At 36.1% G+C, this 20,292-nt stretch overlaps 1 protein-coding gene across 1 annotated transcript in view; it reads right to left on the bottom strand.

Moving 5' to 3' along the window:
• Window positions 1-14,782, bottom strand: part of APOB (apolipoprotein B) — a 37,664-nt gene extending 22,882 nt beyond the window's left edge. The window contains exons 1-16 of the mRNA XM_026074617.1: window positions 14,650-14,782; window positions 12,862-12,897; window positions 10,366-10,481; window positions 9,376-9,521; window positions 8,156-8,309; window positions 7,815-7,970; window positions 6,257-6,381; window positions 5,989-6,074; window positions 5,368-5,587; window positions 4,078-4,305; window positions 3,770-3,887; window positions 3,501-3,647; window positions 2,164-2,375; window positions 1,530-1,767; window positions 801-977; window positions 297-488 (exon numbers count right to left, since the gene is read on the bottom strand). Of these exons, the coding sequence (XP_025930402.1) occupies window positions 297-488; window positions 801-977; window positions 1,530-1,767; window positions 2,164-2,375; window positions 3,501-3,647; window positions 3,770-3,887; window positions 4,078-4,305; window positions 5,368-5,587; window positions 5,989-6,074; window positions 6,257-6,381; window positions 7,815-7,970; window positions 8,156-8,309; window positions 9,376-9,521; window positions 10,366-10,481; window positions 12,862-12,897; window positions 14,650-14,704 (2,406 nt within the window). The 5' untranslated portion in view covers window positions 14,705-14,782. The remainder of the gene's footprint in view (window positions 1-296; window positions 489-800; window positions 978-1,529; window positions 1,768-2,163; window positions 2,376-3,500; window positions 3,648-3,769; window positions 3,888-4,077; window positions 4,306-5,367; window positions 5,588-5,988; window positions 6,075-6,256; window positions 6,382-7,814; window positions 7,971-8,155; window positions 8,310-9,375; window positions 9,522-10,365; window positions 10,482-12,861; window positions 12,898-14,649) is intronic.
• Between the last annotated feature and the right edge of the window lie 5,510 nt (window positions 14,783-20,292).

Below are 20,292 nucleotides of genomic sequence, written 5' to 3'. Positions count from 1 at the left end.
GCATTGTTATAGTAGATATCTCAATCATGCAAGAGGATCCAAACCTTTCCTTTTCCCTTCCCCTCACCCATGTTCTGGAAGAATTCCATTTTGATTATGCAGGGGTCTCAATGGGTTTCTTAGAGTCCCTCAGACTAAATTTTGATTTTTCATTTTAAATAATTTTATTTTCATGTGACCAGCACCACCATCAAATATCTGCTCTTTAAATAGTAGATAAATGCAACCTAAACTTTAAAAAAGTCTGATAGAAAACAAAACAAAACAAAATATTCATTGGTACATCAGAAACATACCATTTCTGGAATACCCTGAACAGTTTTAATGCTCTTCAAAATCATGCTTCCCAGCAATTTGAAATCATTGAGTTTCATGTATCCAAGTTCTTCTCCCAGGATTCTCAGATATGCTCTTCCTTCAGGAACTTCCTTGTTGCTCAATTCTTTTATCAGTTTTTCAAGGTTAAGCATTATTCCTTTCACGATATCCTGAAAATTCAGTCAAAAAGTAGCATAAAATGAAACAGATTTATGAGAAATTTGTGTGATCATACATCAAGAACTGTTACTTAGAGAATGTAAGCTAATCCACACATGCACTTCTTGCAGACTTGACTCCCTCAGACAAAGGCCCTTCCCAAATATGGTTACAAATCATTGTATGGTTAAAAATCATTAAGAACTTCTGKTTTAACTTACTAGAAGAGGAGAAGGTTCAGATACAATAAACATTGCAAGTGCTGTAATTAGTGTGTACAGACAATAATGCAGTGCTGTGCAGAGAATATTTTCAAGCTGTACCTGATCCTGTTTGCCATCCTGAGAATAACCAAAATAGTCAAAGAGTGCCTTGGAAACCTGTTCTGGAACTCTGCCGTCAACCCAGTACAAAGCCTTGCTTGCGGTGTCTGGGAAAAATCCCTTCTCTCCGAATAAAGCTTCCAGTGTTGGTTCAAAACCCTTTCCATCCAAGCCAAGCTGAAATGTATAAAGCAATATCGTAACTCAGACAGCTTCTCCACTTCTTTAGGACTTTACAACAAAAAGACTTGCTGGGAACAAACAATGCATTTAAAGCATATACTACGGTTCTATGATTCTTGATGGAAGATATGCAACAGAACAGAATGCTAGGTTTTATGATTAATTTTATCTCTCTGGAGATGTCCAACATAAAACCTAAATATAAGCTGGATCTCACTTAGAATCTACTATGAGTACTTCAGTGGGCCAGTAATGATTCATTAGCATGAAGTCGATTTGTTACAGGTGGGTTCAGCCCTACCCTAGCTGAGGTCTTTAGTGACTCCAACAAGGTGGTCCATCCATCCAGCAGCAACCGACATCACATAATGGATGGCTTGCTCTAAATCCCATTGAAGATCAAATGAAAGTATCCTTGTAAGCATAGTGATCATTAGATTTTTCTCCAAATCTTGCAAAAATAATATGTTATTTAGAAAAAGTTGTTATAAGTGAACAGAAATGAGAAAGGCAACAGATGAATAATAGCAAAAGTTTTTGTTATACCTCAAAGATATCACTTGGGTGAAATCCATACACATTCAGGGTGGTTTTTAGCATGGTCTCCTTAGGAACATAAGTGTTTGGATCAAATATCACATTTCCTTCTACTTTGGCAGAGATGGGATCAAGTCCAGGTACAGAAACTTTTTTGGAAATCTGATAATTTTGTGAGAATTTTCTGAAATCTTTGGCTGTTGGAACCTGGTTTCCTTTCAGGGCTTCTTCTACTCTGCTTTTCAGACTATGAAAGAAGGYGGTAAAGCAAATAGGATTAGTATACATGCCAAAAAACATTTAGCCCTAGTTCTGAGATATCTTGTGTCACTTGTAGATATTCATACAACTGAGATGATCACAAATGGCTAGCTCTCTACACATCCTGACAGTAAAAATAAGAGTAAAGGCAAGACTGTAAGTGTTCACTGCTCTGACAAAGTCACAGATTTACCCAACTGATGGTTTTTTTTTTAGTCAGGTTACTTCTGTTAATCTTTGTTCAAACAATGAAAATAAGCATGGAAACAAACATAAAAAAGAAAAAAAATGCACTGCTAGACAAAAAAATGCACTACCACTGCAATTAGGATCAGAATTTTGTTCTTCCTATGTGACCAGTATATCATTTAATTTTACTTACTCTTCAATGCCTACTTCTTCAGAGTCTAGGATGTTGGCAATGTGTGAGGCGACAAAGCTTTTCACTTGTTCATTCTTCTCCTTCGTGAGGACTCTTACAATCTTGGTGAGATCACTTTGAGAAGGATTTTTCATCAGTATGAGATAAGCTGCCAGACGTTTGTCAGCAGGTGCATCCCCTTCATTGAATGCTTTCAGAAGTGCTGAACGGTCCTATATTAAACAGAGGAAGGTACATTTTGCACTGATGAGCTGGCTAGTAGATGATATTGCCAAAATCTTTTTGGATTATATTGGAATAATTTCCAGAATGATATTCATGCAAAATTTTCAGGATTGCATAACCACAGGCCTTTATTTCTGTAACTGACTAAAAGTGTTTTGTTGATTCTATTTTGATAAAGCTTTTTTTGAGACGAATTTTCATAGAAATTATGGTTTTATTGAAACTGATTTTTTCATCCTGTATCTACGTCCTGTATCTGCAGGTTAATTTTTTTTTTAAAAAAGCTGCATTTTGATTGTTGGGAATAAGAAGTGTTCTGGTCTGCAGAAAAATTCTCAAATTTTGGAAAAAATATCATTCAATTTATGGAAATAAATAGATCAAAATTTTCTGCTGAAGAAAAATGAAAAACACAGTGTGAAAATGATAAAAATATTTAATTTTAAAAGGCTTTTGAATGAAACTGAATCTGATGACCTGAACTCCAAGTGTTTGAAGGCTCCCAGGTTCCCCAAGTCTCCCTTGTCTTTTAAAGTAGGAACTTGTTGATGTTGAAACTGCCATTTACTATACTAAAGCTGAAGTGTTCTGTGTAATGACACTCATTCTCTACAAAGTATTTTTATGTTACTGTAATGTAAACCTAAATCTAAGTAGTACAATAACAACAATCAACTGCCAATCTAAAATAGGGAACTGATTTTTTTTTCTCTCTATTTAATTAAATCCATATAAATCTGGAGTAATTCCTTAGTTAAAAACACCTTTAAACAGGCAGAACTCCATTTAAGACACTCCTTGACAAGAACAGATCCAAACTTCCCATTTAAACTGAAGCTATGTAAAGCAGCTACATCTCAAAGGAGCAGTATCCACTAAGTCACAAGCCTGTAGAACTTCTCAGATGTATGGATGGAAATTAAATAAACTTATTAAAGGCATTCTAGAAAAGCTGGGGATAGCTAAACAGGAGATAGCAAAAATAAGAATTAATGGGAACATTATTTTCATATTTATTCATATTTATTTCATATTTATTCACTTATTTAGGTGAACAGTTAAGTTAAAGTGAATTGTAAACAGTTTCTGCCAATTTTTGTGATCTAATTTACCTCTTCAGTAATAGTCATTTTCCTGAATGCCTGGATGGCTGCTTTCTGAACTGAAGGTGATGCAGCTTCATTTCTGATACATGTCTTAAGGAAAGATTTCAGGTTGGGTTTAGCTTTCTCCATTACTGTGCCCATGTTTCCAATAGCCTGTCAGTGAGGAAAACACAAAAAGGTGATAAACATTTTTTCTCCACCAACAGGAACACAGTAATATATGAGCAATAATCTATAATAATAGCATGCATAAGGAAAGAAACAAATAAAAATACCCTAAGTGTGAGGTATGTGAGCTCGTCATCCCCAGAGCAATCAGTGCCAAGCAGTGATACCATGAAGTCTGCAACATCTGTTATTTCCTCTGTCACAGTCATCTTCTCATTGTAAAATCTAAGCAAAGAGAGAAACAATTTGGAAACAAAGTGCTTTGGAAACAATTTTTTTTTTTTTTTAATTCCAAAAGAGCAAACTCATAAGAATGACAAAAAATCTCCAAAAGCAACTACTCTTAGTGCTTATTCTGGGGATTTTAGTACCTTGTTGAGATTATTTTGTAAAATTAGGTGCTCTCTTTACTCACTTAGTAACAGAATGACTCAAGCCATAAAAAGAAGCTCTGCTTGGCTGATACTGGGCCATGTTGAGAATTTCCCGTATTCTTTCAGCAGTTGGAGAAGGCAGTAGTCCAAGGGTATATGTGACCAAGTCTACCACAAGGGGATTCACATCTCCAGTTCTCAGTATCTGAAGGACTGCACTATAGCACTCTGGAGTCCCGCACTGAGTCAGGGCCTGGACTGTGAGGGAACTGAAAAGAAAAGAGATGGCTTAGATCAATTCCCTGTTTGCAGTTATCCCTACGTGCTGCACATCTGAAAGAAGCTGAATGTTTGAAAGAAGYATTCAATGCATTTATTAAGGTGTGTTAATGTAAGTGATGTATGTTTATGTATGCTTGGAAGCAAATCACACAACTGTTTATCAAAAAGAAGCTTCTTAGTTTTACAAGTWATGCTAATAACGTGACTAGCTATGGACAATAAGAAAGTATTAACAGTACTATCACTACACAGACATCTTTTTTCTCCAGCCACCTCACACTTTCCCACACCCTTAACTATTATAACATAATGAACCAGACTGAGGCTTTAGTGTCTCTACAGACTGAAGACACAAATTATGTGTAAACTGAATTAAGCCCAGCTAGGACAGGAACAGCAAGCACTGGGAGGTGGAGGACGGGGGAAGATGAAAGAAATATGCCCTCCCGTATCTCCAGAAATCTCACTTTCACAGCTGCATTCTTCAGTATAAGTCAGACTTGGAGTTTGGAATTAACATCGTTGTCCTTCAACAAAACGATGAATTTTCTGCAGGCATTTGGTTGTACTAACATCTTTTCAGGATTGTATCAGGCATACACCCTCAGTTGGGGTGGGGGAAGAAAAATCCACTACTGTCTTGGGTTTTAAGCCTGTGCTATATTCAACTACATTTACTTATGTTGTTCAGCTTCTCCAATTAAATAGAAAGATTTAAGCAACTAATGATCAAAAAAGACTAGCTCTTCATAGAAGTCTAGAACTTTCAGACCTATTTAAATTCTTATATTATTTACATATATTTAATGTTCATGTTGTTATTACCATCTGAGCATTTCTGACAGAAAAATATTAAATTCAAGGTTTTTTTCTCGTCCTTTCCTTGTTTCTCTTTAGAAAATTAGTATGATTTTTACCTTTCTGAAAAGCCAATGTTTACACCTAATTAGCCTATATTTTAAAACCATTTGCAGCAAATCATCAGCTTCAGAATTGATTTGCTATGACACGGACATGCTGGATTTGCACAATGCACTGTTGTAGCATACCTTGAAGTTTCCATCATCTTTGGTACAAGAGACCCAAGAGTGGCATTGTGTAAACTTCTAAGTCCAGAAACAAATCTGTAAAAGAGTCTTGCTCTCTGCTGGTTCTGCTGGGAGGCTGAAAGTTTTTGCAATTCCTGAAGAATTTTCAGAACAGCATCCTCCTGCCTGGGAAATTTTGCATCTGTACTTTCCAGCGCAAGTCCTTTCTCTTCCAGTTCATCTAGCAATTAGAAAAATTACATTTGATATCTCTTTATCAAGGAGGTATGCTTATGTTTACTTTCTGACATACACTTACTATAAATATAAACCCATTGTTTGTTTTAACAAACCCACTTCCAAACAGATTAAAGTTAATTTTCAAGATATATAAAATATTTTAATTATAAAGATTAAATGAAAAAATAACATGAAAAGACTAATTTAATTAAAAATGAAGTATTACAAAACTTTTAATTTTTTTCCCAATTTCCCCCCAATATCTTCTGACTATAGTTATCAAATTTCCTTAAAAATGTGAATTTTTTTGTTCCCCTCATATACATTTTTAATGGATTAATTGTTCAAAAAAATGTTGTCCCTGTATTTTCATTTGACATTTATTCAGAACTGCAGATGTACCTCCATCAAAATTTCTGTTATTGATCTTGGGGGTATCTTCAAGCTTCAGTGTCTGGTTGACTTCTGTCATCACTCCATAGCGATTTCTAGTAAACAAAGAAAAATACAATGCTTTAGTTGAGTCTAAATAGTTTTGAGGGATCTCGTCATGCCTGTTGCCTCCTTAAGAACAAAGGGAATATTTGGGAATTAAGTCAGAATTTGACATATCACTATTCAAAATGAATATGTACAAAGAAAGGGTAATGCTAAGTAGCATGCAACCTACTTGTATGAGGAAGGCAAAAACAGGTGTTTTTCACTGCAGACGGCATCTCTTATATGCCTCCTCTTTGCATCAATATTGTAATGACAGAACTGAGTGCTCCTCAGAAGGGTAGATAGTGGGATGTTCTATGAAATAAATAGTTTGGCAGTCATTTTGCTGAGTACACGAAACAAACATTTCTAAAGACTGTCATAGTTTTACTTTAATATTAACAATTATAGCATGTTGAAAATGATAGTGCACAACTGGAATCATTCTCATATCCAAATAAAATTGTGCCAATCTTTATTCTTAACTCTCTTCAGAGGCAAAAATCCCGCTGAAACTTTCCCTGTCTTCAGTGAGGTGTTTGCCTTAGTAGTTACTTCATGATTGATCCCTTGCTGTCTACAGGAAAGAATTCAGTCATTTAAACTAATCTGTAATTTTTAGTAGTTCAGGCCCCTCATAATAGCTGATGTTCTTTATAGTTTCACTCTGATTACAGACATTCTAAATATTTCTACAACAAGCTGTAAAAGCAGAAGAAATTACAAAGTGTGGTTTCCAATGGATTTGTGTCTTGTGATTCATTGACTTTGAACTGGGGTAAACTAAGGCTGCAGCTTGTGCTTAGCTCTTACTCGATATTAGAGATCCACATGGAAGATGCACATGCCTTAACTGTAGCAAAAGCATCATTTGAAATCTACAGCTTACTAGATGCCAGAGATCTATTGATCCATGGAATCAAGGTTCTTCTCTGTGAGTTCTTTGGTGTCCAATAAATGTGAAGCACATTGCCTCAGCCCTCCATTTATCTGCCTATTTTCATAAAACTTGCATCAAATAAATATTCTTCTATTAGACTTCTAGAAATGTGGCCAAAAAAGATGTGTGCACTCAAAAGTTGCAGAGTGGAGGTGAATCTCACACATCACTCACAACAGTCCACCTACAGGCATGGGCACATAACTACAGCATGATTCAAAATCTTGATTTTTTTTTTTCCAGGGAAAACACTCAAAAGCGCAGATGCCATGATACCAGGAACAAATCTACAAACATCCATGCAAGCAACTGCATGTGATCAGTGTAGATGCACAGGTAGCCTGAACATGCCTCAGAAACTGGGACTTGTCAAACCATTTATTTCAGGGCATTTAGAGCCCCTTCCTGTACATTGCATACATATCAGGGTTCTGGTGGACTAAATGGTTTACATAAAATGGGAATGTTGAAAATTTTGACCCATAAAACAAAAAAATTGTACGTAATCTAATACAGTATTGCACAATCAATAGTACCAACTCTGATATAGAAAACTGTCTATGAAAAGCTCTCCTCCAAAAATAACTTATTGAAATCCATGAAAAGAACATGAAAGAAGGTATACTCTTTTTCTCTGCATCTGTTTTTCTCTATTGACTGGCATCAAGACTACATTCCGTTCTTACATAAGGGTGCAGAAAACCTATTGAAGCTTTTACAAGATAAACACAAAATTAGTAATTGTTTATCATTTTAAGTGGATGCTGTAAAGAATGTTATATCATAGAATTTTTACAGGTATACTTACTAGTCCCTTTACAATGGCGATGGGACTGACATAGTCTCTGATGGGACTGAAGTTGTCACAGGCTTTTAGGTCCCTGTTAATTGAAATATCTTCTGCAACATTTCCTTTTCTAGATTTGAATTCAACCTCACTATCGCACTTTCCATATACAGTGTCCTGGAAAGGAGGAAGAAATTAGTATCTTTGTTCATGCTGTCAAGCATTTTCTGATCTAGCTGAAATGCACCCTCTCTCATTTGAATTTCTAAGTCTTTTGAATATGATGTTTGGGAGTAGGTCTACTAGGTAAGGTTTGTTCCATTTGCTAATGAAAGAAGGTGAATGCTTTTAAAAACACTTACCATGGATATTGTTTTTACATTTTCTACTGTTTCTGTTGGCACAAGGAGAGCTGAAATGATCCCTCTCTTGAGATTCAGGACATTCAGAGGTTCATCCTTTTCAGGATACAGCTTGACTTTGGTTCCATCCTGAATGCTAAATTTTAGCTCATGCCTGTCCAAAAAAAGCCCCAGCATTAGTATGAAACCATGTTAAAGTCACCAGTGAAGAACATGATATCAATAAACTGCTGGGCTATAGCTAAAGCATCATGTTTATCTTGGTCTGTCATTATTTACTATTCATTGTTATTACTATTATTAAGTATCACTACTATCGAGTAGTTCTTCTATAAAGTAGGTCCTGCAAAATCCTAGCCAAGGACATTCTGATACCACCGGACTATGTCATCTAGGGCAAGTAAATATCAAGAGCAATGGCTGGAAGTTGGAGTTGCACAAATTCAGAGAGAAGATAAGTAAATTTTTAGAAAGAGGTAATTATTAACTACTGCAATAGACTACAAAAGGATGGGAAGATTCTTGTCTGGTGGAAATCTTTAAATAAAACCTTGATTGTTTTCTGAAAAACATATATTAATACTGTCTCAAATTATTTTGAGATTTTATGGCTTGTGAAACACAAGAGGGAGTGGATAGGGAGGCACTGAAACAAGTATAAAGGTGCATGAGTAAAACATGCACAGACAAGGTGGGGGACTAGTTGGGTGGAGGGAGTAGTGGCAGTAAGTTACGAAAGCAGATAAGTAAGGAAAAGATAAGTTGTATAGGTCATTAAAGATCATGATAGGAAATCTGGACTTCAGTCTCAAATGCCTTTCTATTGCACAGTCTTTGTACCATGTCAGCAATGGAAAATAATCTTAAAATGGCCACAGATAGTCATTTGAGAATTTGCTTACATGAAGGAACATTCTATATGCAATAGTCTTTCAGGGGACTATACAACAGTCTCCTGATATAAATGATATAAATGACAAAGAAATTTAACAGGTGAAAAGTCTGGATGGAAAAAAATTTCCTTGGTAGTAATTGATAGCAGTGCCATGTCAGGCCTAAAATATATTAGGGAGAGCTCTGCTGTGGAACCGGCTTATAAACCTGCCATGTTAACATCAAAATGTGTTCTAAGTCTGGGACAACATAGGCAGGGTAGAATGCAACATTACAACCTGCTTAAAGTTAAGGCTACAGGTATCGATGAAGGCTGTGTTGCTTACTTGGACATGGCATTTGCAAAGTCCTCAGAGTTCTTTGACTTTTTTAGCATGGTCCTTCCCTCAGTGTCAACACCAAATGTCTCCCTTAGGGAGCAATGTATTGTCCTCAGGATGAAGTGGCATAGCTGTGGTACCTCCAGTTCAACCTGAAAACAGAAATATGATGTGTTTATTCTTTTCTCATTATCATGTTTCCAGGATCATTCAGTTCCTGTCTTAAAAACAGTCTTCCCTGAGTTTGTTAAGTGTCAGAGCCATGCTGACACCAGCTCTTGGGAAAGATTCCAAAGTTCTCTAAGCAGCTTAAGGTAACTTGAGGGAGACAGCAGGAAAACAGTTATTTGCTTGGCTAAGGGTATGGAGTATACTATATACACTGCAAACAAGGAACCTAGGTTCTGGATCTTCATAGTGCTACAAACCCTGTATGAAAACTTAAGTTATTATGCTGATTGATGTTTAGACTCTGTCAGAATAGTGTGTGCTAAATAAAAAAATAATTTCCCTAGTTACTCCATTTCAGAAAAAAAATGGTGAAAGGAAAGTTTTGGGGAAGTTGGAAGGAGATTGTGATAGGTATGCAACAGACAGCCCTGATCCTGGCTTGACTGTCATCACCAACAGCCTATCAAGAGGTCTTCATGGAATCAATGAGCTGTCTCAGTTCAATCTCTAGAATTGTTTGATGGACATTGCTATTTGGTAGACTCAGTCTGGGAGCCAAGTGAAGCTGAAACACCAGGTCTTCCCTCTCTCTCTCCCTTAAAAGCCAGATAAGTATTAAATGCATTTATTCATGCAGTGGTATGAAGGACTTCTGCCATCTTCAGYGTCTCCTGTTTACAAAAGGAAGGACTTAGTCTTCAGGCTTCTCAAAATTCCAAAGAATGGCCCTGTTGGGGAAAAAACTGAAGAATGCTCCCCACTTGCCAGCTCCAACATTATTAGGTAAACAATCCCAATGGGTTGTATTTACTCCTCTTTCCTTACCTTGCAGGTGATCTTTGAACCACTTCGAGAATCTGCTGTTCCAGTGATTCCATTTGATGTTTCTGCTTCATATAAGTAAATATATTTCTTGAGGTGTTTAAACCTGGTTGCATCTTCTGCGATTAGAAAAACAAGTGTGTTTTAATGACTTCTGTAGGATATGCCTGTGTAGATCCTCACAATACATACTTAGCTAGTGTTGTGAGATTAAAATGAATGCCACATATAAAGGAAGTGTGAGGACTATTCAACTGTTTCTTTTTATATTTGCTATAAAAGAATTTTCAGACAAAGAAGTAATGTCTTCATGTCCACTGGATACTTTCTGAAGTGTAAGTTATAGCTCAGACAGAAGTTTGTGGGCTGAAACAGAAATTTTTGGGTTCGGTGCTCTGTATTAGGAGAAGATCTGACAATATGACCCCATCTGGCCTTAAAATCATGCCTCATTAAAATCAGTGACAAAAACATAAATGAGGAAACATAAGATGTGGATAATCAGTAGAACTGTGTTCAAAATGACCACATTGCTTCTCAATTAAGCCAAGCAAATGTTAGTTTTTAAATTGCAAATAAAATGATTCACTTCCATTCACACTATTGCATCATAATTCAAACAAAATGCAAGGAGATGATTTATCTAAGTCACATGGCTAAAACTGAAAGCAAATAAGCACAGAAAGGGACAGAACATCAAAACTAGCATTCCTCTTTACCATGTCACCCAAATCTACAGAATATCAACCTGCTCCTGACTTTCCTGAAATATCATCTACTCTAATTAATTCACTCATTACATCAGTGAATTTCACTAGAGCTGACTTTTTAGTGGAGAGAAATTTTACATATACAAAGAGCATCCAGAACAAGGTAAAATCACTAAGTTCTAGAGTAAGAATGAGCCAGGAGGAGGTATTTGTGGAGGTGTCTCTCTTAAGATCAAAGGAAGCTTCAAAACCCAAAATGGGTGTTCTCAAAGGAATGAATTTCACCTATGCTTAATCTGTTTCTGTTGCCTTCAGAGGCAATTCAGCTATAATAGTAAATCATACAAGCATGAATGAATGTGGTAACAGAGACACAAAGAAAAATATTTTGGCTCAATATCAAATACAGGAATGTAAGATCTTCTTTTGGTGTCTGGAACGTATAATGTAGAGCAAACAATGTTCTCAGGTACAATTCACTCCCATTATATTTGCAGGCATCATTTTAAACTAAAAACAAGATCAGGCATTTTAGGTGATTGTGTTAGAGCAGTTTAGCTGTTTTGCAACTGGAAGTTACTGCCCTCTCTGTCCAGACTGGGCAACTCTCTGGGATTGTGATGCTACTGTGATGCTGAGTGAACAATCACTTTCTTAAGTTGCTCCTGTGCAGTTATTTGTGACTGTCTGAACATATTTGAATCCTGATCCACTTTTACAGAAAACAAAGGTAAAATCATCTTGGTGTAAACCAACGTGGCTACCATCAAATCTGTAAAGTTTTGTTTGCCTATACCTGCCATGAATGCAGCTTACTCGTCCTCTTAACTTTCTGCTATCCTGGACTATACCATTATTTAACTGCACATTCTCAGAAATTTTTGCAACACCAGTATCTACTATACTAAAACTAAAAGGTTAATTATTGATTGATTTCTTGCTTTTTAGCAGAAATCAATGGAAAAGGAATAGGGAAATGGTAAAATTAGAAATGCAAATACCAAAGAATTTATTATATTAAAAATACACAAGAAATTGGCAGAGAAACCCAGAAAAGTCTTCTGAGTTGGTTCAGACAGTTGAAATAAACTTGATTGCCTGGAGATGGTGCTAAAGTATCCAACAAGGAAAAAAACTCTGAAGATCTTAAGGGCCAAAGAACAAAACAACTCATCCAATACTTTGACCCTTATGTAGAACATTATGTGTCTAACCAAGCAAGTCAGGGGCAGTTTATTATAAAGGCAGGGTATAATGTCAGCATTTCCCGAGTCTCGACTTGTTTTAATAAATTGCTGTTGAGTTGATCATTTATTCTACAGATATTTAGATATCCAAGTGCAATTCTGTGGGTTCAGCAGCCACTGTAAAGGCTAAAACAAAAGTGAGACTCAGCCCAAGGTAAAGTGAAATGTACATAACCTCATTGCTCAAGCTTCATATCTGATAAATAGGGATTTCTGCAGTAAGGAATTTGCACCTGAGAGAGCACATAAAGAAATCAATAAAACAATAAAATGCAAAGTTTCTTAAAGGGAGCTTTTTAGAAGTTTCCAACACAATCTCAACTTTTCAAATCTGAAGAAGTTCCTGAAATTCTATGCCATGCCTTATATATTATTAAATATCTGAAATAAATGGCAATAAAGACTTCAGAATACTGTCATCACTTTTGTTTTGGCTATTTTAGAGGAAGAGGTTTATGGAATAGGAAAAATCAAGCTTTGAAACATGTATTCAGTTAATATATAAACATAGATAGCAAAAGCATATGCAACAAATCACTTACTTGAACAGCCTAGGCTTCCACTTTCAGGTATTTCTTCTGTAAAGAATAAAAACAAGAATTAAAAACTGGATAAGCAGTTTATAGCTATAAAGCAAGGACTAAGAAAATACAAATGTGAATACTACATTTTCAGTGTAAGCCCTTGCTAATTCGTACCAGCTTTYGATGCAGTTTGTCACACTGACGTAAATGATGAAGCTCCTATTAACATTGATGGTACAGAGTCAAGACTAAAGGGAGTTACTGTAATTGCCTTGATATTGTGAACTAACAGCTCAGAATAGGATCTTGAGATCATGGAATTAAACTACTTTGATTCAAATTGAGAAGGATCAGTTTCTGGGTTAACAAATATTTTYAAAAACCCTGTGATGTGTGAAATAGAAAGTTTATAAATGATGGGCACAAAATGTAGGGGTAGACAGATGGAATACACTGTACAACACAGCTGGCTTACTTTAAAAGTTTTAATCTATTTGAAAACACAGAAATACTGCATAATGGATGAATGGCTATATTTTGCTTTCTGTGCATTGGTAAAATGACATCTTTGATGAGTAATAAGACAGTTCTCTGCTATTAAATCTTCTCTGAGACTTTTTTCAGGTAGACAAAATAGAAGAAATGGGAATTGGCAAGAGACAGATAAAAAACATTCATCAAGACAAATATTTATTTGTTGAATCTTTTGTTTAAAATAATCAATATGCTATTTCTGGCAATCAGTTTGAATACTGAGAAGTTATACTCTTGAGGAAAAGAACACTGTTTGGAAGCTCATTCCAGTTAAGAGGAATCATTTGCTCCAACAGGTCTTAGGTCCCACGTGATTTTCTATTTTAAATAAAATATAATAATAATCTAGTCAATATGTTGCACTCATCTGATGGTATGTCATTCCTTGGAACATCATACATGAATGCCAGCACTTTTCAAACTGTTCCCTGCAGACTTTCTAAGTTTCCATACTAGGAATTTTAAGGCTGACCCTCAATATAACAACACTAATAAAAAAGGTTAGAAATAAATGCATGCCATAAAATAGTGTAATGTCAGTTCACTCAATAAAAGTACATTAGTTCAACAAAGGTGTATTTATGATGAATTTGATCTGCATATAAAACCAGACATTGATTCAAACCTGCATAATTGGCCCTAGAACAACTTTCCCCCTTAAGGTTCCTTACATAACACTGTAATGTTGTATTCTAAAAAGACACTTCCTGGAAAGCAAGAAGATAGCTCACAATCCACTAAATCATATTGATCCAGGCTACATCTTTTCTGATCTTAAAAAAAAATCTCTACTGGCCTACTACTTCTACTACTACTGATGACTATCTCCCTTTAATACACGGTTGTATTTCAAATGTCAGTACCACCTGCCAAATAATTTTTATTTTACCACTTCCATTTTTTTACAGTTGCAACAAAATAGATTGGCAACAGCTGAGGTAAGTCTGACTTGTAAGCCACAATATCTTCATGGAGGTGAAAAGGATAACATTATGGAAAAACAATCAGGCAAAAATAAATCATGAGAATGCCTTATAAATTGCAAAATACATTAAATCTAACCCAAAGACACCAGACAACACTTGCGACTTTTCCTGCATTGGGATCCTCCTATGATTGCCCAGTCCTATAAAGAGAAGAGATGACATCTTTCTCACATTTATCCTCTCTGATTGTATAGTCCATTGTCCTGCTCATTTTTGCATTCTTATTGTTTTAATGGGTTCAGTAAACAAAGCATCAACAAGCACTGACATAAAAGCTGGTACTTACGTGTGAGAACACTGCTGAGCAGCAGCAAGAGCAGCAAGAGCTGCACAGGGCCCATGGTGAGCCCCGAACCCTCTTGCTGCTCTCCTCTCCTCTGCTTTTCCTTCCCTCCCTTATTCACCTCTTTGCTAATGCCTCAGAGGCAGAATGAACCTTCTGACTTGGACCTCCACTTATATAGTCTATAGCAAGCAGCTGAGGCAAACGGTTTAGAAAGCTCAGAGCAAATTGCCAAAGGTCCAAAGGTGAGAGTCCCAGATCCTCACTGTGTTCCAGACTGTGCTCTGCTTTGGTTGCTGGGAGTCCCTGAAGGCAAAAGACTGAACATCATATACCAAAGATAAGTTATTCTTCCAGTTCATTTTTTAAAATTTAACAGAGTTTTTAAAAACAAAATGCCTCAGTTAGAGTCTAACAATCTATTCAAATAAATTTCCCACGCTTCCATAGGAAAATTTACAATGTATAAATTATAAATTATGACTGGAAGAAATTATCATTGCAGCATGCTGACAGTTTAGAGGTTGAGAGGCTTGAAGGGTATAAATACCTGAGAAAATGATATTTTTAGATTCCATTTTCTTGCTTGTTAATAACAGCAGAAATAATGAAAGTGAGATGATAAAATTTATCTGAAGAAATGAAGACAAACTTAATGAACAAATGAAAAATCTTTTTATGAATATGTAAATTGGTAAAAAAGGCTGATTTTATGTCATGAAAAATTCCAGTAGTTTGAATTCTCTCTCAACTCATATCTATCAATGGTAATTGCAGTACAAATATTGACTATGGAAATAGTTAAGAACTTTTTTTCAATAAATTTAATTTTCACATATCTGATCAAAATGAAATGTTATGACATTCCCAAATCAAAGCACTTCTGCTTAGCTTATTGAACCAAACATTAAATTTTGGCATAGCTAAGCAGTAATTTGTGTTCCTTTGAGATGTCAGCATGCATCCTTGGAGCTATCTTTAAAGTATCTTATTTCTTCATTACCCTTTCTCTCTTGGATTTCATGGCCAGGTTACACTTCCCAGGATGCACTACGACCATGTAACTTCTAAGTAGTACAGCATCAGTTCAACCAAATGGAAAGCATTGGTGTAGCATGGGACATATCTCCTTCACTGTAGTTAAGATCTTGTCTGATGGCATTAATAAGAGTATTCCACTTCAGAGAGATTTCTTATAGAATTTTTTTTCTCTTTCCTGGATGCATCAACATTGGGGGCACCGTGAAAAAAGCATTTCTTACATTTTTCCATTTCTGTTTCTGTCCTTGGCTGACACCAATCGCAGATATGATAAATCAATTAATAGGAGATTATTATTTTTTACTTTCAAAAAGCAATATAGTTTTTAACATTTATGTCCACAACTGCCTCAATATGTGTTGTGATATGTAATAGTGATCTTACTTTGTAATGTGATTCTACCCAATAAAAGACAGTACAATAATGTCCTATTTTTGCTCATGGCATTTGAACTCTCTCTGCATTCAGATATCAAGAGGTTTTGACTATTATTTAAAATCTATTTATTTATTTATTTATGCACTGCAGATATATAAAGCTCTGGAGTGCCCAGCATTCAGAGTTTTGTTAGTTATTTCTAAATTTTGCCTGTGTTCCCTCACTTCCTTCAGGTGATTATCCAGGCTCAAGCTGAGGCTGACTCTGCATTAATATGGCATTGCATAGACATAAATAGATTATAGAAATCATGACTCAGGCCAAAAGCATACAAGTAACAGGGGTGCATTATATTATTGTGACAGATTTCTATCGCTGTATTACCTAGTCAAGGGCCAGTAGTTTTCTTCACAACAGGTGCCACAAAATGCCACACGCTGCTTTATCTATTCAATCACCAAGGAATTCTCATTCTCTCAGTTCACTGGAACATGTCATCATGGAGCTAGACAATATAAAGTTTGTATTTCAGCTATTTCTGTGAAATTGTCAGTATTGACCTCAGAACACAATTCATCTTCCAGATCAGTATGTTTTAAATCATATCTCAGTGTCATTCTTTGTGTTTCTCCACTTACTTTTTGGCCAAGTCACACCATCCTCTGAGTTCATCTTTTGCAAATGAAACAAGAGTTTGGCAGTGGAGCCATTCTGAAAGCTAGTGACTGGGTGCCACACCTTTTATCTTTTCTCCTCTACTTGCATCTTTTGTACTCTATATGACAAAGAAAGGCGGATGGATATTCATGCAGATCTGAAAAGAGAAAGGACGACAGACACATCAAACTTAAGAAAAAAGAGTTTGATGACAACATAGATGTTACATCATCCTCAAAATGGAAACTATTCCCTGGTGCCCTACACTGAGACTAGTTTCAGTCTTGAATATATACTGTATGTCTCTACTCTGTACAGATCTGATCTAAAATCCATTTACCTCAGTGGGGTTTCTCCAACTGCCTTTGGATCAAGCCATCTGAAGTGAGTGCTGCACTCACTGATTCTTTTCCATTAAGAAAATATCTTTTTTTCTTTAGTCCACAAGACTTGGAAAGAGGGCCAGTTTAGGCCTTGGTGCCCACTACAGTAAGGTAGCAATACTGAAGCACTAGGTACTGCTAGATACCAGTAAGTTTGTTCACCATTCCCTTCAAAAAGCTTAACTATTAAYGTTAAAAACGATCCAAAAAAATGATGACATTATATTTAGAAAGGAAGTGGTCCTGGACATTTCCCTTCTTTTTTCTTAGGAGAACCCAGTAAGGGGAGAATTCCCTAAAGGAAGTAAAAAAGTCATCAGCATCTGGTAATTAACTGTTATTGAAATGAAGTTTCATGGCTCACTGTGGAACATGAAGGGCATTTATTAATGCTGATGAAATAAGAAAAAAATCCAGTTAGTGCTTTCTGGACCTGTCATATATATATAATGCATTTTCACAGCTGTCAGCCTTTTTTCTTGAAAATCTTGTCATCAGTTTAGGAAGTTCTGCATGTCCATACTTTGGGACCATCTAAAAATGTAGGACATAGGACACTTACAGACTCCTTGTTTAGTACAAAGAGTAAGTGCAGTTCATATACATAAAGAAAGACTGATAAACTGAAGGTGTCACATGCACATGCATGGATCAGATACTCACAGGGTCCAGTACTTCCTGCATTCATCAGAAATACTGTGTATGGACTGAATCAATGGTCTTATGAAATGTAGAAAGTATGAGAATGCTTCAGATATGCTGAATTAATTTTGTATGGACAGATTTGGGCATAGGTGTCATGAATATGGAAAATCCTTGACATGATGTGGAAGCCTAAGCAATCATAAAATCATAGAATCACGGAATAATTTAGGTTAGAAGGGACCTCCAGAGGTCATCTTGTCCAACCCTGTGCTCGGAACAGATCTAATTAGATCAGGTCACTCAGGACCTTGTCCAGTGGAGTCCAACCAAATGCTGAAGGCACGAGCCTTTGATATTCTGTCCTTCATGGACTTCAGTCTAGCTGCAGTATTAACAGGATACAGCTTCCTCACACATGCATGAACAAAAGTTGTAAGTCCTATTCCATAACACTGGCTATCTTGTTTAACRTGGCCTGTATTAATGGTGTATATGGCAGGTCTTGATGGCCTCCATAGTATTAATACTTATTGATCCCTTTTTCTTTTCAGTATATATCTCCTTTGTGTGTTTTTTGTGTGTAATGTTTTTTCTGTTGTATTTAGGGATGGTCATTTGAGTACCTTTAAACAGAAAAACCACCTAACACTGAAAATTAAAGTGAGCCTCTTAAACCGATAAAAGGATTTAGGCTTGGCATTTGTTTGTTAGCCATATCGTGCATTAACACATTATTTTTTGTAAGGGCTTATTCTTAACAGCTTTCACAGTCTAGGAACAAGTTATTTTATCAATCTGTAATCTGTCTTCAGACTTTGTTTCACTCTACTTTTGTCCAATGCCCCATGTAGGAAGTCTGCAATACTAAATCACACACTTGAAACTGAACCCCCTCCTTCCTATACTGTTCACTTCCAGAGAGGGTACTGGTTTTATCGGGCCTGTTTTGGCAATGCCAACAATGGCTTATATTCAGTTTTGCTAATGGTGATACAAATACAAATAAAAAAAAATCATTAAGCTTTCTTTAATTACGTATTAATACCATGGCCTTTGATGATATTGACATTTCCTTTTTCTGTCACTGGAGACTGGTCAAATGTTTCCACAGTACTGTTAAGARAGGGATGTGATAACACCTTCACTGGACACATCTACCAGCAATTTAGTCTGGTGCTTATTGTTGCACTGTTTCAGGACAAGAGACTCTTTAATCAACTCATTCAGATTCTTTATCGAATTTTGCATCTCCTTTTCACTCCATGTCTTTTGCCAGGTAGCAATATAGACCGCTTATGAAAGCAATTAGACTAAGTACTGAATTTCTTATATTCCAAAGAATCCTTGTGGACCTTCCTTTACATTCCTCCCTTCTCTTCCTTCCTTCTTTCCTTCCTTCTTCTTTCTGTCTGTCTCTCTTTCTTTCTGTCTCTTTCTTTTTTTCTTTCTCTTTCTCCTCCCTCCTCCTTCCTTGCCTTGTCTTGCCTTGCCTTGCCTTCCTCTTCTTTTCTTCCAGAACAAATATGCTGGTAATTGTCTCACTCTTACTGAGATCCTTCTGTGTACCTTTATGTGCAAACTTCTTTTTCTGAGAAGTACCCACTACATGGTGTTCACATTTTTTTTTATTCATTCAGGTCAAGGCCAGTACTTCTGGTTCTTTGGGAGCTCCTTGGAAACATTGGCCTTACTCTTCTACTGCATTTCCCAAATCACAGTGTCATCTGTTCAGGTCTTAGCATGTCCCTCATCACAGAAAAATTGTATTTTCTGGCAAAACACCTATGGTGCTAACTATAACCCAATGGCAATTGGAGGAAACCCTGTCTCCCAAAGGAGGTGTTGGAGGTGCATAAACATCTACTCTGTTTGTCTAAGAATAGCTGCCAGAAGCCTGCTGAGGCATCAAGAGTAGAAAAATATTTGGCATAAGCCATCTCCTTCAGAATTTCTCTCCTTGTAGGTAGTGGAAAATGTTTCCGTTTTACATATTTATTTAGTTCTTTTGAGTATATTCCTCAGCAAAGGGTCTGTCTTCTTTTTGCACTAACAAGAAAATGTACCAATTCTGTTGAACCTCTTATTCACACTTTCCTTTCAAAGTATTAAAGCTTCCCAGTTCCTTCATTTTGTTTTTTTTCCATAGGCAAAGAAATGTACTTTTGAACTGTGTGTTGGTTTGGCTCTCTAAATTCAGTTATGAATTCTGCTGACAGATGCCTTGAAAGATGTTGCAAACCTCTACTTTATTCTGTCTCACCAACAAGGTGACATGGTAAAGTGTTTAATGGATTTCTAAAACAGCATTTTTTCCACAGTTTTATTACAGTTTTTCCCCAATTTTTTCTCTATCTATAATTTCCATTCAAATGTTTCCTTCCAATCTCACCACTGGAAGTCTGATCTACTGTATATTTTAGTATTAATAGTGTTTCTGGTACAACTTGTTAGTGCATCTGCAAAAAAGTTAAAACTAGGAAATAACCCATTTACTTTTAGTATGACAATCCAGGGATCTCCTGTAGCAAAATTACATACTGGT

The sequence above is a fragment of the Apteryx rowi genome, unplaced genomic scaffold, assembly GCF_003343035.1.
Source record: "Apteryx rowi isolate R43461 unplaced genomic scaffold, aptRow1 scaffold_392, whole genome shotgun sequence".
NCBI classification, from domain to species: domain Eukaryota; kingdom Metazoa; phylum Chordata; class Aves; order Apterygiformes; family Apterygidae; genus Apteryx; species Apteryx rowi.
Note: the sequence above shows the minus strand (reverse complement) of the source record. Positions and strands in the feature narration are given on the sequence as shown.